General features: G+C 37.8%; 1 protein-coding gene and 1 non-coding gene across 2 annotated transcripts in view; both read left to right on the top strand.

The window, feature by feature from the left end:
* The window catches only part of LOC145222302 (isoleucine--tRNA ligase, cytoplasmic-like), a 61,527-nt gene extending 44,401 nt beyond the window's left edge, over positions 1-17,126 (top strand). Inside the window, exons 19-28 of the mRNA XM_080088401.1 lie at positions 342-444; positions 1,373-1,559; positions 2,755-2,902; positions 4,096-4,216; positions 7,103-7,276; positions 14,193-14,313; positions 15,065-15,211; positions 15,965-16,129; positions 16,506-16,655; positions 16,722-17,126. Of these exons, the coding sequence (XP_079944527.1) occupies positions 342-444; positions 1,373-1,559; positions 2,755-2,902; positions 4,096-4,216; positions 7,103-7,276; positions 14,193-14,313; positions 15,065-15,211; positions 15,965-16,129; positions 16,506-16,655; positions 16,722-16,777 (1,372 nt within the window). The 3' untranslated portion in view covers positions 16,778-17,126. The remainder of the gene's footprint in view (positions 1-341; positions 445-1,372; positions 1,560-2,754; positions 2,903-4,095; positions 4,217-7,102; positions 7,277-14,192; positions 14,314-15,064; positions 15,212-15,964; positions 16,130-16,505; positions 16,656-16,721) is intronic.
* Positions 8,264-8,382, top strand: LOC145225497 (5S ribosomal RNA). The gene has a single exon (XR_013859898.1). It is a non-coding gene; the product is annotated as a 5S ribosomal RNA (ribosomal RNA).
* Positions 17,127-17,228: the final 102 nt, after the last annotated feature.

The raw sequence follows: 17,228 nt of genomic DNA, 5'->3' as shown, positions 1-17,228 counted from the left end.
AAAATATCCCAAAAAAAGGGTATTTCATACCGGATTATAATGGTAATTTGATTACAGACTCTTACCCCTCCCTAAAAGCACTTTAATATCTTCAAAAATATTTTAAAAAACGATTGGTTTTTTTATGTCTGTATATGGGTCAGGCGCGCTGGACCATTCGGCCAAGTTCGTGCTCTATATTGTTTGTTTGTTTTTGTACAAAGTATGTTACTGTGCATTAAAACTACGTTACTGCGTGGCGTTTCGTTCCCCGGTTAAAATGCACTGGTCTAATGGTTGATTCAGCCTTATCTACGATGTGTGTCGTACAACAGCAAAAATAAACAAGTTCAAATTTTTAGGGATTCTCTGATCGACGAAGGAATAGAAGAGGCTGTGAACAGAATGCAAACTGTCATTGAACTGGGCAGGGTTATCAGAGACAGAAATACAATGCCGACCAAGGTAATAAATATTCTTGGCTCATAAACGACAAATCTCCATAAACACTAAAACAGGCGTGATATTTTGAATTTTAATGTGTAATCTTTATGTCAAGGTTTTATTATGGGTCCCTGAAGTGAACACATTGTTTTTTTGTGTGTATTTTCTTTTTGTGTGTGTGTAACTCAATTTTTTCAAGCGTTTAGTACAGTGGTTCTCAACTCGAATTAGGCCATGGACCACCGGCGCATTTAAACTAATATCATGGACCATTCCTTTTTTTAATGAGATTGATGTAAGCATACACAACAAACATTTTGGCTTAAAACAAAATTCTTCGACCTTCTTCCAGTGTTATTATACAATCTTCTCCAGTTTATAACCAACTTCAGTGGACGACCTGTGTACCACCAAAAAAGTCATTATGGACCACCAGTTGAGAACCACTGGTTTAGTAAAAAAGTGTGCTTCAAACTTATTTAAATGTTTACACCTGTAAGTTATTAATCCAAATTTGATTCTTCCTATGTTTGATCCCAGGCCCAGCGGTTTACCCATAGGCCTCTTAAACGTTAAATTTGAATTGTTGTCTGTGGCTTTTTTTCGAGTAAAATACACGTTTCGGTTTTGTAAGCTTAAGTTCTGTCATGTTATTACTAAATAATAATGGGTTGGTTTACGTTAAGTAATATTTATCATTTAAAACCCTTATCTCAATCTAAACAGTCGAAATCAGAAGCACTTGTTTTTGCATTCGAACCCATTTTGCAAACTTGTTGTTTTCCAAGTAAATTCTGCTTTCCCTGGGTTCAGCGTTTTAGCGAAATTTGAATGACACTTTATATTTTCAGCTTACAAAACCAAATATACCTTTACATATTAGTGGTTGCTTTATTTCACCTCGAGAAAATCCCATTTTGCTTGGTAAAAACACTTGGTCTTTTTGCAGTATCCCCTTCCTGAGCTTGTGGTCATCCACAAGTCGCAAAAATACCTGGATGACGTCACTCGGCTGCAACGTTACGTCACAGAGGAGCTGAACGTGCGAACTGTGACGTTTTCATCGGACAAAGACAAGTATGGTGTCCAGTTACGGGCAGAACCTGATCATATGGTCCTCGGAAAACGACTGAAAGGTATTCAATTGTGTCGTTCCCACTGGAAACGAAGTTTTTTTGAAATTATCATCGTTTTGTCTTTCGAAAATATATTTTTCGTTGGTGCAACATAACTTGACGACGATATGACTACTATGACGCCATGTAATGGGTTTTGATTCGAAAAAACAATGCGTTACTAACTTAATTCGAAAAAGAAGGGATCAAATTCCACAGTGCTTGGTTACAGTTTCACCTATCTTTATCGTCTTTTTTAACCAATCTTAATCGCCTTTACATAGTTAGTAACGCATTGTTTCACACCGTTAAAGGTTTTGTTTACAGTTCAAAGATCAGATATTCAGCTGTTAGGAAATAGTTTCATTTTTACACATTGATGATCACGACTCAACCCGCCCTTAGCAACGGTCTGGTTGACTGGTTGACCTTTGACCAACAAAGCCTCTCTCTAATCCAGACAGTCTAAAGGGAATTGTGAATTTAACACCACGGGCGACTGCTTATGCTTTGTATCGCAAACAGTCAGAAACTGTAATCGCCTGTTTTGGGTACTGGCACGTTCCGCTGTGGTACTTGGTGCTGTGTGACTCATTATAAACTTATTGTGGTGTAGGCCGTGGACTGGTTACCTACTAAGCCTTTGACGACACTCACTAGACAAAAATGCGAAACAAGTGCCTCTACTTGGGTGGTGAAAAATGTAAGACAACCTGAAATATGAACATGGTGATGCAATCTTGACATGGGTTTGCAACTTTTTATGCAATGTCAAGGTTTCATTTTCAAATGAAGATGGATTTTTAAGAATTAAGCAATGGGTTTTAATTGATCTATAAAATGTAGGTTAAATATTTTGTGGGTAACATGGAGTTTCTTTAAACAAAAGCATTTCTGCTTGGTGACCGTCTGATTCGGTATAACTTCGTGATTAGGTCTGGTGTACTAAGTTATGATTAATTATGTTGTTTTTATGTTACCTCTTGCTAAAAGGTGAAACCAAGTTAGGAAAAAAGTGATTTCACAAATTAGCCTTTATTTCATACTAAATTTTAAGAAAAATAAGTTTACAGAATTATCAATAGCGACTCTACGAATAATTTTGCAATTGACTTTTTAAAAATAACAATTAACAAGTTAATTTTACGGCCACTAAAAGATTTAAAAAATGCAAGAGATCATGTTCAGTAATGTAATGTAACAAAAATCATTTCAGGCGACTTTAAAAAAGTGACAGCTGAAATCAAGAAACTGAACAATGACCAAGTGGAGGAATTTCTAAGAAAGGGCGAAATTGAGATCCTTGGACATAAACTGACCAGCGGTGACCTCCGGGTCATTTTGTATTCCGATGAAATCTCAAAGTAAGATGTTATTTTTGTAGTTCCCGCAGTTACTGGTGACTTATGAATGCTTACACAACAAATGGAAAGAAATTCATAAGAGAGTTTGTAAAAAAGTGGAAAATAAATCGTGTACATTTAAGAAATTGATTGCAACTAAATATGTTAGTTTTAAAATGATCAAAATGGCAACTTTAGTAATAGATCAAAACCATCAACAGCATGGCTTAAACTGACGATCACTTTTTTTTTTTTCACTATACCTACTGATTCTGTTTTACCAAGGATTTTATCATCCGTTGGTTTTACTGTATTATAGTTTTAAAATGGCGATGTTATCTATAAAAGTATTTTAGGTGGCAATACTAACCAAAAAAAGAGTACAGATACAGTTCCTAACAATTGATCGAAGGACTATATTTCGGTTTTAAAGCCAATTAGCCAATTTTTTTTTCAATAATCGACATTTTGCGCCGAAAATATTGTAGTTTTTCATTATTGGCACAAAGTAATGAACAGTTTTAAATCTGCGCCCACCGCAAACTGGTTTCGGCAAAGAAATTGTTATGATGGTTTTAAGTAAATTCTCATTAGTTCTGTTTGTTGTCACCCCGTCACGTTGAGTAATATTTGCAAAACATTTATATCGGCCATGTTTTTTTGTGAATCAATGAGCCTGTTTGCTTTTTAAAGAGCAAATCCTTAGATAACCCTGCCACCTAAGACAATGTCGTTGATGACGTAACAGATCCTTTTACGTCATCGAGTTCAGTCGAGTTTATTTTGCTGGTGACAGAAATCATGCGAAACCAGAATACCACACTAAAAACCGCTACGAAAACGCTTTTTGTGTCGAATACCTGACAGAATAAATAGATTGGTTGTCCACAAGGCAAAAAATAGAATATATTTGGTTGAAACCGTGCTTCCATATACAGTTAAAATGGTTTCGCATAAAGTAAAATCCGGAACCGTTTGAACCCAAAAACTTGTCCGAATTAGCGGTTGTCGATTAGTTCAAACCTTACCACATTACAAATCATTTGTTCCACAAGTTTTGTCCAAATTAGGCGAAGATCTAATAACCGACGTTCAGCGTAGTTGGCAAATAAATGAAGTATGGTTATGTGTTTCCCATTAGTTTGGATATTTCACACCAAGGGCGATCACTTCACCAATTTAACCCTAATTCTTTGCGACCATATGTTGTTTAGATATTCGGCACAATCTGACAACGACGTTCTGGTTCTATTGGATGTGGACCCAAATCAAGCTATGCGAGATGAGGGAGTGGCAAGAGAAATTGTCAACCGCATTCAGAAGCTAAGAAAGAAGGTGAACACAAATAGACTCATTCTACCAAGTTGCATTTAATTGTAAGGCCAATTACCAATGAGCTTTCAGTATAAATACACTGAATCGGCGTAATTTCGTTTCGCCCGATACCGTTAGGTACGAGAAAGTCATACGGTACGCGCTTGACATAAAAACGTAAGTTTTTCTACCAGGCAAACAACATCAAAATAGTTGTAATTACTTGATAAGTTGCAGACAGTGCACTCTGTTTCGACCTATTAGGTCTGTGCCACAGTGTCAATGCAAAAGCATCGAGCCAATAAATGATAAGCACTCTCTGAGTTATGTGGGTTTTAAGAAACCGCAAATTTGGTACATCATTACTTTACAGCCTTTTTCGAATGTAAGTTAAGATCCGTAGACACAAAACCTTGGATGTATACAGTGCCTTCAGTCATTTGGACAAAGCTCGACAGAAAAATGGTTTTGGCAAACTTTGCTGGTTTAACTAAAATTTAAATCAACTCTTTAACAGAAACATATATACACCCATGAACATCAAAAAACACAATTAGGAAATAAATTTCACTTTTCTGAAATTGTATAATTGTTTGGTACAAAAGAATACCTTTGTAAACTATATAAAGCGGAAAAATATATAACCTACCCAGGGAGATTAGTTTTGGAAATTGCTTGACAGAATTGACAAATGAAAATTATTTGCTAACAAAAGAAAACCTTTTTGACCTATTCAAAGCGGAAAATGTATTGCTGGAAATTGCTAAACATAAGGTAAAAATAAAGTTAAATCTTCCTGGAAATGAAAGAATACCCTTCTAGTTAAAATTAACAAATGAATAAAATTATCCTTACTTGGGCAAGTAAGCATTAAGGAAATAGCGTTACACTTGGTACAAAATTCAGTTAGCAAACGAAACGTCCAGAAACCGGTCTACGTGTATCATTGTACGTGCTCTTGCGAATGCATGAACCCGCGATGTACAGGACCAATGCCTTACAAGTACAGTTGTCAATGGTTTAAACCACATTTTGCGCAAGCAGTACGAGCCCAATTCAGTACCCGTCTAACCACAGCAAGATATCCTACTTAAACTTGCCAATACGTCTTCGGCTTATGCGCTCTTAAGCGTACAAAGCGACGTCATTGACGCGTTGGATTGACAGGTCACGTACCTGCACGTGATTTCTTGCATGTTAGTTCTTGCGCGGCACCGTGGTAGGTTGATATGAGCTACATGGAGTGCAAATTTTCGTTATGAGCTTTTAACTACGGTATAAGGCGGGGATACTATGTATATTTCCAGTTCCTCGGCATTTAGGTACGTTTTCCTCAATATTGGACAAAAACACATAAATACGCTAAATATTTGGTAGCAAACATGTTTATTTCTTGTGAATTCTCTGGGTTTATCATTTGTTTGACTATAAAGCATTTGAACCTATGTTGTTTTTTTATAATACACCACACCTAAAAATATTTTTTTTCGAAAGTTTGTGCGCTGAAAAGCTTTAAAAGCGTAGAATATTGTGTCAGAATTTCAGCATCGTATCTTTTTTAGTTCTAGCGCAATTGCGATTGCTGACCAGCTTCACTCTGGTCCTATTTAAGGGTTATGCCAGGGGTGGGCGAACTTTTCAGTGCAAGGGCCGCATTCAAAAGTTTATAATCTTACCGAGCCGCATAGTATTTCACCAACGACCGCCAATTGCTTGCTTGTTGTTTTGTTTTAAAACAACTGATGCAAAGAATAAGGTTTGTATCATATATATACCATTTAAAGTCGCCTAAAATGCTCTGATTAACAATTTCTAACTTGTGCATAAATTTAGCTGAACGGAGCTAACTGTTTATGACGTCATAAACTGGATTGTGACGATTGCAGTGCCTGTTTTTTCGCATTGTTTGCACATAATAAGCGGATAAAAAGCCTGGCACATATGGTTACTAGACTGCTAATCTTTTTTCCAGTCCCACGAAATCTGTTTTAGCAGTTTAAAAATCAAAATATTTAGCAAAATAGATTGCGGCCGCAGGTTGTGCACACCTGCGCAAAATTATTACATAGTATATTTTCAGCTTTATCCAAATACGTTTGTTCATGACTGTACAAACATTGGCTGAAACGCTACAATTGTAATTGTTTCAAAAAAACAAGCGTTTGTTGCAACAAAGGCTGAACCACGTTTTTTGTTAATAAAGTCCGAGTGCCAACATTAAACAAAAAGTACTGCAACGACCTAAACATGATCCAAAGTGACCAAAGTTTGGGCGTCAACTGTGCAAAGTGGGCTGTTTTTGAAAACGTGAATCGCTTTTACTTTTATCGAACGAAGAAATTGTGTCAAGTGACGATTTGCATAATAACGTGGCAGAAACAACAGGATAAAGCATATGAAAAGAATCTGTGTTTAGTTCCAAAGTATCGAACGGGTACAGATACTGCATATGGCATTGGTATCGGCAAGTCGCACCCCCGGTATTTTTAAAACTCTGCGCCTGTGCTCATAGTACTATTCAGCGTTACTCGGAAACATTTGGCGGGCCGCGGGCCGTAGTTTGCCCACCCCTGGGTTATGCCGAATCAATGTTTTTGTTTTTTTATGTGTGTTGTAGAAAGCCCATTTCTACAATCAAAGTTGACTGGTTTGCAGTTTTTCCTGGCGGTACTTGAAAATTAAACAGCCTTGCACATACTTTTTTACAGCTTTTTTCTTTTCGTTTACAATTTTTCCAGCTATGTAATGTAAGCCATGTTTGATGCGATCATTACGTTAAGATTTGAAATAAATAATGTCGTTTTGTCCACTAACAAAGCCTTAATTAATCAAACGGTGCAAAATGCAATTAAAACACTTCAATCAAATTTTTACTTTGTTTTATTCAAGTTTAGTTTTCCTCTGCAGGCCAAACTTGTTCCAACTGATGACGTCACTGTCTATTACAACGCAACTGGGTCAGACGGTTACCTCAAGAGCGTTGCAATAAAACACGCCGACTACATAAGTGCTACCACCAGGTCACCATTCAAACCATACCCGGTTCTAAGCTCTGACGTCATCATAGCCGAATCAACGCAGGTATGAACCGCGGGTGCTGCTAAAGTTGCGCTTCAAGCGGCGATTTGCGAATCTCAACGTAGGTGGTATCAATAACGTAAGCGCTTCAGTGGTTTTGACGTCGTGGTAGCAACAGCGAAGGCGATTGTTACGTCACGCTTTTACCAGTGACGTCATTCTGCAGGATGGCCTAATTTGTCCGGATTTTTTAAATCAAGTTTATTAAAAAGGGTTGTCGATTGAATACCTAGGATTTGATTTATATATTCAATTATTACATCAGTGGTTTTTGGATCTTTTAGGCTCCTTAGCGGCACTTACAAATACTAATCTAGAAAATAAAATACTTAAACATTTAATCTTTGTATGCAGTTGCTTTTGGTAAAAAGCCCTAGATTAAATTGAGGTTGTCTAATATTGTCACACGTTCGCATTTCGCTATTATGCATAAAAAATGACACTAATTTGCAGAAAAATTATGCGGCGGTACTGAAGTTTGTTTATCAAGAGAAACTAGCAAACATTCAGGTCGGACCCCACGCAAGAGACCCATTAATCACAACGGGTTTCGACCGCCACGTGTTATCTGCCTGAGCGCGCACAATCTCTGTTTCTATGACAAGGCAGGTCGTTTGATTTCGGTCATTTGACACCTTAACTGCGCCGCACTCGCCACCCCTTTGCCCCTGTTCGCCCCTTCATTACCCCCCAATGCACATAAGAATGGGTCAATTGATCCTTTGATGTGCGCGAGGTGCAAAGCTTTCGATCTGTTTCGCTGCCTTCATGAGTTAAAAGTAAATGAAATTTTGCACGACGATTAAAGGATAAACGCTCAAGCAAAAACTGGGACGGAAGTTCCTTTGTAAATAGTCAATGAGCCTGAGTTGAAAAGGGTTCTCAGCAAAATGTGAACAATTTGCGTAGTTTCTTCTGTCGCTTGAGTAACGTTTTGGGGTTTATTCCAACGTATTTAACTTTATAACGCACTATTTGGCGGCAACTATTGCCTACGACCATACCACGTTGAGAACACCCCATCTCGTCCGATCTGGGAAGTTAAGCAACGTCGGGCCCGGTCAGTACTTGGATGGGTGACCGCCTGGGAATACCGGGTGTCGTAGGCTTTTGCCACTCGCTTCATAATGTAGTGAACCAGTGGTTTCGTGTGTTTTAAGGAAGTGCCAAAAACCAACAGTTTTAAAATGCCGTAAAAGTTTTAACCTAATCTTCTTAAGTATGCATTTGTTGTCAAATATCTCTATTTGCGAACTTGTTGAATAGGGCTGGATTTATCCGTCGTGTGTGACGTCACTGGACAAGCTAGTCACGTATATGTTCTGGTGTGACGTAATGGTACATGACGTAGTTGTTCTTGTGCAAGGCGTTGCCAAATATTAATAGGCTTAATGCAACAGGAAGTCATAAAATTTGACCAAGTAATGTTTTGTTTTAAAACATATATGAATCAACAGTGCGAAAGAAGCCAAAGGTGCTTTAATTTGAGCGAGACATTTTGTAGTCTTTCATACCTTTGGGAATGTTGCATTTTGACCCATCGTAATTCGGCACGGTCGTGGTTTAGAATAAAACCAAGAAACTTAGGAATTTATTGTTAATAGGCGCCGACTGAGTTCAGATTACAAATTAAGTGAACGCTGGCTTCAGTTTACCATTCATCTCTCATCAAGCGTTATCTGCACGTCGCCACTCCTGGTTACTTGGTTTTGTGACGTAAAACCCTACTGACGTCATAGCCAGGTGCCATGACGTGTTTTATTAGGTCGCCATTCCGGCGCTTTTATTTCCTGTTTATATCAGTTTTCGAGACTAAACACTGAGAATTTAGTCTGGAATTTTTGTTTTCGTTTTAAATGTTTGTTGCTATCGAGGCAATTTTGTACTCCGTTTGCCTATAAACTAACAATCTTTGCTTAAAACGAACTAAAAAGCGGGAAAATGATTTCATTCTATTACGAGTTGTCATGTATGTTGCAAATTTGTACACACAGGATCCGACTATTTGTCATACAGATGTTAACAATTCAATAAAACACCTGGATAGAATGTTTATGTAATTAAACGCTTGATGTCAATTCTGTACATCATACGACGCGTTATAAAACAAACCCCAATATTCACCCACACCAGACCCCAGGTCCTTGTGTAAGATACCCACGTTAGACTCCAAGCCCCAATAATTCATCCACTGTTTACGTACTGTACTTCCTTTACAAAACAAGAGGCTGAATTCCAGAATTCAATTCCACCGAAAATTAACAAGTCCTTTAGAAATCCAGCGTTGACGTTTCCTGCGCATGCGCACTGATCTAAATGTCGCACTTCCTGGCCCCACAAAGCCCCCTAACCCCTCGCCACCCACTTCAGGGGAAATCCGACCAAGTAATTCAACCCCACATGGGGCTGCTTCTCTTCACCCCTATCTGTGCACTTTTCCTTTGCGTTGTTTTAACCCCGTTTTGATTCTCTTTGACCCCCGGAAGATGCTACTTAGCTGGGTTAAGAGGGGTTGACGATTAGCCCCCACTTTTGGGAAGTGTACAACCTTGCGTTTCAGTAAAATGATATTTGATTTCCAAGCGTTTGCGTTTTTTTGTGTCTGTTTGCTTTCTGGACACTGTTGAGCAAATATAGGTTGCTCGAGTCCGACTTAAAAATCGATGGAAGTTGAGTTTACATCTCACAACATACAAAAGAACTTTCCGTGCTTTTGGCAAAAGTATTTCAGCACTTGAAACATTAAGAAACGGTGGGCCTTTTTAGCACACAAAACACTGAATTTGTTTATAAGCCATAAATCTTCACACTGGTACTGTAGTCATCCCGAAGTCGTTTTTTTACTATAAATCGTTTTTTGTAGTTTATTTTCTTGCTAAAGTTTGTGTCAGAAAAAGTTGGACGAGACTTTTCTGGCCGACGTCAGGCTTTATTTTGAACAAAAAGAGCTTGATTCGGACCTAACTTTATACTCGGCACCTTTTGTACCAATATTTCGCAAGTTCTCCAAGTGGCAGAAAATTCCATATCACGCTAAAATGAAAACCGGCTGCCTGCAGGGCTGACACTGAGAATTTTAAGATATCACAAGGTTTTCTTACGAAAAATCCCCAGATTTGAACAAAAATCCCAAAATAATATAATTGAGTTAATTGCCCTAAAGCCCAGTACAGGCTTGGTTTACTACAGTTGAAGATGGTTTTTGTTGGCAGCAATATTAATAAGTGAAATTAAGGCTTATTCAACGTAACATATCAAAAATTGCAAGGTTTCAAAGATTTTTCCCAAAATCCTCACGACTAAAATCTCAAGATCTTGAGGAAAATCTCAAGAAGTGGCAGTTTTGGCTTCTTTGTTTCTTCCTTATTTCGGCGAACCAAAGTTGTAAATCGGCAAGGTTCGGACTTTACAATTAAAAAAAATTAAATTGTTTTTTTTTCTAAAAAAAAAACGGGCTTGATTCGGGCCGGGCTTTACACTCTGTGTCAGTATTTTATTTTTATTTTTTTGAATAAATTTAGCCAGCTAAGTAGCCAGTAGCTGGACCTGACCTAATGTCAAACAGCCCTAAGACGCCTTGTTCAAGACCAATTGTCTATGTGTTTGGTGTCTTGGTAAAAAAAAAACGATAAGGTTTCGGGTCGGGTTTCGAGCTTGTACTTTCGGGTTCAGGTCGGGTTCGGGAACGTTTACAACACTGCAACGAACTAAGATGCTTCAAAGCGGTTTGCTGTTATCTATGCGTTTTTTGATGAACGATTCTATGGAACCCAATATGGCGCCAATTGGTTTCGAGATAAATATGTATTGAAATTATCCGAAATTTGGCCAACTCAGATCTGGTAACCCTACAGTCAGCAAATGTTTATTTTTTACCTAAAGGCGCAAATACATCGGCCAAATACCAAAGCGCTGTTGAATCATATACTTTAAACCGTTTTAAGCTTTAAGTTGTGTATCCTGAGTATAAACTACTAATAGTTTCGAAGAATTTCGGCTTGAAACCAATGCTAAAAGTATGCGTGTGTCTCGTATTACGAATAAAAGTGTCTAAATACTGTCGTTGATTGATGTTGTTAACCGTTCCTTTGGTAGGATTTTGGTTTTGCTGATAACTAATTTCATAGAACTCGACACGGTAATTTAATCCAAGTAAGTTTTTTTACCTCATCATTTCCCATGGTATATGTTGCGCAACAAACTAAGTTTAGAGATAAAGTTCGCTTGTTTGTTTTTTTGGTTTACCAACTGGTGTTTGGTTTTCATTTAATACTCAAATCCTTCACTATACCTTTAGTTCGGTATTTTTATTCAACTACAGAAACGTGTATTTCAAGTCAGTTAAATTTTAAAATACAGAAAAACTGCATGGACCTGCGATCGCTTGCTCAAGTGTGTGATCCATATGTTGTAGATCACTTTATTGTAACGTTTTGGTGCTGGCTGAATATTATTTTTTTAATATTTAGAGTGGCTACTTAAAGTTTACATGTATATACTACAGAAGTAGGCTGACGTATTTCATGATTTCAAAGGAAAGGGGAATGGTGGGCATTGCGTAAAGTACGGTGAATGTACTAATAATTATATATTAAACATGAATCCGTGATTTTTGCATATATCCTAAATTTCAATGTCACATGTAAAAACGCACCTAATCTCCGGATTTTTTGCATCTTAACTAAGCTTCATTACAAAGACTGGTTCGCCAGAATATATGTCCAATCATGCTAAATTTGTGAAGTGTTTTTATTATTGTAGCTTCTTATAAAACAAATATACGTTTGTTTGCTTATTGCAAGATGAATTGGTAACGCCAAAAATATGCATTTAAACTTTCCGTAACTTCCTACTCCAGTGGTTCTCAACTCGTTTCGGGCCATGGACCACCGGCCAAGCAAAAATAATATCATGGACCATTACATTTTTTGAGCAAGATTGAAGTACGCATACGAAACAACCATTTAAGCTTAAAACATACTTCTTTAACACCAATTTTCAAGAAGTGAGATACAAAAGTCCATGGACCACCAGTTGAGAACCACTGTCCTACTCAGACATGGTAACCTTACTGTACATATTTAATCAAAAAAATTGCCCCCTTTTGCTCCCGTGTTTTCGCAATAAATTCCAAAAATTTAGGATTGATTTGTAGGTTGGTTAATGGACTCCGTGTGAATAACATACTTCCTCTGTATGCTAATACCAACAGGGATTTGTAAAAGGGCAAACTGGCGTTACAAACCCAATTAAAACTTGGGAAACATCTCCCACTGATCTGGGAATCAGAATTCGAGTGAATCACTGAAAATTGTCAAGACAATTGCCCCGGCCTTAAAACAACATGCGGTGGCTGTTTCGACGAAAACAAGAGTTTAAATCGCTTTAACTACCGCATGAAACCCTAGATAGCAGTTCTTTCAGATATGATAGTTCTTGTGGTTTTCTGCCGCAACAGCAATCTTGCGAAATTTTCGGTGTGTCCACTGAACCATGGTGCAATGACGCATTGTGGTTTTTTAAATCTTTCTTGGTAGCACAGTCTTGGAATTGAATTCTTATTTGGCTTACAAACAAAATTGGAGTGTTTCTAAGAAATAGCATTGACAACTAGCATTATGTGACGATTACGTTGAAGACAACACTTGTAAATGTCATGAAAAACAATTTTGTTGTTCTGAAACGGTGGAAAAATGTGAACAAGTTGTGTGTTTTTAAATAGTAGCGAGGTGACCTTAAAATAGCGAAGGTAACTTTAAACTTTCTTAACTGAGATAAACTGCAGCAATATTACAGTAAAAACAATGGACTATAAAATCCTTGGTAAAACAGAATCAGTCGGTTTAAATAAAGGAATATATATTTCGCCTATGTGGCATCATCAGTTCCTGGAATCGAAAAAAATAAAAGCATTAAAACAATAAAACAAGATATTACTGTTTCAAACTGTCAACGCTGTCTGACATAGGCGCCGAGTAGGCGGGGGCGCCTCCACCTAGGGTTTCTAAAGCACGGTGGCGGCCACTGTGTATATTTTGGCTTGTTTGTACCGGTATCCTACGAAACATAGTACAATCTGAAGAAAATTAGGAAAAAAAATATTTTGAACAAGAGTGCTGGCGAAAAATCAACAAAACGTGCCTTAAAACTGCCACCAGTTTGAATTAGTGCGTTGTTTATGACACCAAACACACAATTGTTGCCTGTGGATGTTTGGCCATTATTGGGCAAAATGCAATTGTGATGTAATAAATGGTTATCTCAGGGATACAAAGCAATAACAACGTGACGAAACATTTTCGAACGTTGCTAACCAATGATAAACGTTACAGCGAAGTGTGCCAAACAAATAATATTTCAAATTTTTTTTTTAATGATTTTTGACAAATGTTGCATTCTGTTAGAAGTTTGTTGGAGTTTGAGCTTTTGTGGTTGCATGCATTAGTGACGTCACATGAAGTGGCGTCATTTTTATGTCCGCCACCTCGCGTTTTTGTAAAACTCGGCGCCTAAGCTGTCTGAACCAACCTCAAAACCCAAGCTGCAGCAATATTATTCTGTATTGGTAGCCCAACTGTATGCTTGGCGGCAAACCTGAAGTGCTTACGTCAAAAGCGTGACCTACGAGTTTGCGTGACGTCACATATGATTGATTTGTCTGAATTTATTCGACCTTTCAAAGGTTTCAAAGGATCACGTGACTGATGGGTACCTGGTTTCGGTTAAGCAAATTTTGACAGGTTAACCATAGTCCCTCAAATAAATTTTAAAAGATTATAGTTACATGATCCAGGAGATTCATTTTGTGTTTGTGAGTTCACAATTTCATATTTTAAGGCTTTAAGCAAAGTAAGTGTTGACGAGCAGTGAAGTTTGTGGTTCGTTTTACCCTTTTTTACAATTTATGATTTGTTTTTAGTTAAAGGAAAGCCAGCTTGACATCACTTTGGTTCGAGGTCACGTGGAATCAGCAAACCTGAACGACGGCCCGGTTTGCAAATACTTCAACGTTCAACTTCATTCGAATGGTTTGTACTCTGGTAAGTCGCTTTTCCGTGACCCGATGAAGCAGTAAAAAATCGTACTTTATCGCTTTTGTGTGAAATTAAAAGGTAAAAAGTCTTGAACCTAAACATTAATTTTGTGTCAATTATCGACGACATCCATTTACATTCACAACTATGTTATAATGTGTTATGATGGGGTAACAGTTCTTATCAAATTAATAATTAGGGAATACAATTATTGTTAGCTTTAAAATGGTGATATGAAAACGTATACTGCTTGGGAACTTATGCGTATCAATCAATTAAACCCAAAACCATTTTATGATGAAAGCATTTAATTAAAACGTTGCAATAAATTGTTAACTTGCGTTGTTTGTGCATTTCATTAAAATACATCTTGTTAAATCAGTGGTTGGGTACGCCTCAGTTTTTGAGATGGTTGCTGAGTAGTCTTCTGCTATACCTAATTCATGTCAGATCATTAAATGCAACTTCACTGCCCCAAGTGAATAGCCCAGGTTTTGGGCAAAACTTGTGCGTGTGAACATTTTTTGGAATTGCTAACCCTAAACGGTTTTAGAAATATGCAGTCCTGGTCAAAAAAATAGGCCTATCTCTTGCTCTACCCATTCAAACAGGGTTTAAGTCGTACAAGCAGTGATAGAAAATGTCGTCCGGTGGTAAGCGTACAGTGCAAGATTATGAACCACTGCGTTAAATGAATGGTTTGAACAGTACATGGCCAATTATAGTTTGCGTGTTTCAGAGCAGCACTTATCTTTAGGTCCCCCAGCCACTGTTCTACTGGAAAATCCGCGCAACCACGCCACCATGCGGACCATAAATGATGTCAAACAGTTTGTGTCACGTGTTTTTGGATTGGACCAAAACGGATCAAAGGTTATTTTGACTCTGATTCGAGACAATCAAGGTAAACAAATTAATCTTACTTTTTTTAGTTCAAAGCAATGTTTTTTTTACGTTTTATATTGTCGTCACCTCATTAAAGTTATTAACTAGTTTTTAGAACCGCTTTAATTTGTAACGTTGCTATTATTTCCTTACCCCAATGATTAAGTATGTTTCCACCCAGAAGGCTTCGCACAACTGGGTAAGAACCCAGTGACTCATTGGCTGTAGTCCGTAAAGTACAATAATAACTCTTTCAAGGGTTAGGGCGCTGTCACAAAAACTTCTTTCCTCCAACATGCAACATATATAATAACAATTTTACTTCATTTAAAATATACAAAAAAAGATAACCATTTGGCTTCTAGGTGTGTCATGCAAAACGACATAACCTATTTCTTGGGTATTCAAGCCGCAACCGACAAAATAATTTAATAATTTAGAAAAACAGAGATTGTTAATGTAAAAGCATCAGGCCAATAAATAATAACCTGCAGACAATGCACACGGTTTCGACCTACAAGAAGTTATCAGTGCAGCTGGTGACATAAGATCGTTAAAATTTGTTCAAAACCTTTCCTGCAAGACAACCAGGAGTATTTACAAGCGGGTAGATGTAGGCTAGAAACGTTGGATTCTATTCGGGGCTTCCGATTATGTGTTGTTTTGCTATAGTGCATGTAAAACTAGTTTTCTACAGGCATTCTATATATGTCGTATACAAGTTTGTCATGAAATACGAGTATGGGGTAATTGTTGATATATTTCTTCGCAGAAATTCCAATTGACATGAAAAGCGATCCAATGTCACTTGATGGCGCTACGGTGCTCGTGGGCGCAGCAAATAGAAATCTTAACTCAAAGCCATCGCAAACACCGCCTCCTAGCGGCATTGTATGTGGCTACGTTAACCTTCAGTTGGTTAAGGGAGAGTGCAGAGGTTGGTTTGAAACTTGGCTTCCAGATCACTAGAAGCTTACGTGTTTTCCAACCATTTGTTTGTGGTGTTTTATATTTATATCCAGTGGTGGGGCTCAGTCGGTTCGCACCGGTTTTATAGAACCGTCTTACGATATTTTGTGAGATTAGCAAACCGGTTAGCATTACTGGGTACTGGTATGATCTTTTGTAACAGAACCGGATGAAAAATATGACTTTTAATAGAACCGGCTGACAAAAAAATTGAATCCCACCACTGTTTACGTCCCATGGTTTTATGCCCATGTTAAAGTAAAAATAACATAACAGTTTGTGAAAGTCTACAAAAGAATACTAATTTAGCTATTGATGCAAGATGTTTGTGTCCCCCATTACAGGTGCAGGTGATAATGTCGGAACGGCACTGCTCGAAAATCCTTGCGCCTCAAACAAGCTGACTCTGGAAGAACTTCAGGAGACTTGCGAAGTTGTATTCGGGCATCGGGGTAAAAAAATGAAGCTGTCAAAGTCATGTGATATGAACTCAGGTAAGACTTTGTCTCTAGTCTCATATACAGCATAAAAAGCCAGTTAAACTGAGCTTTTTATTTCAGAACTGCAATCTGTCGATGACGTCATGAGCGGTGACGTAATCTACGTGGCAGCATGACGCTCAAGTTGACCTTGCTTGATTGTGGCAAAGCAGAGAAGAAATGGAATCCTGCTTTTTTGTTTCATTCAAGTCTCATCTAAAATCATGAGATTTAAGTCAAACCGTAGTGTGTCTGTATTTAAACTCTGACTGACTCTAAAAATATTGTTAACAGTGTCGTGTTTCGGTAAATTAAATGCCTTCTTGACATAATAATTCCATATTGGTGTTATTAAATCAATGGTGGGTGCGTTTGTGTGAATTTGCTTATTTATTTGTGAGTTGAGAATTAACTTGTCCACGATGCGAATATTGCTTTGTTTCAAATATCAACCGAACCGCTGTCATTAAAAGAGCTTTCTGGAAAGGTTTGTTGACTACCAGTCAACGGCACGCATAAACATACATGGGCTTTGCAGAACCAGTGTCTGGGGTTTGTGTGCCTGACATGGGGTCTGGGGTTTGTGTG

The sequence above is a fragment of the Phallusia mammillata genome, chromosome 4, assembly GCF_965637545.1.
Source record: "Phallusia mammillata chromosome 4, kaPhaMamm4.hap1.1, whole genome shotgun sequence".
NCBI classification, from domain to species: domain Eukaryota; kingdom Metazoa; phylum Chordata; class Ascidiacea; order Phlebobranchia; family Ascidiidae; genus Phallusia; species Phallusia mammillata.
The sequence above is the reverse complement of the archived record's forward strand: the minus strand, read 5'-3'. Positions and strand labels throughout refer to the sequence as shown.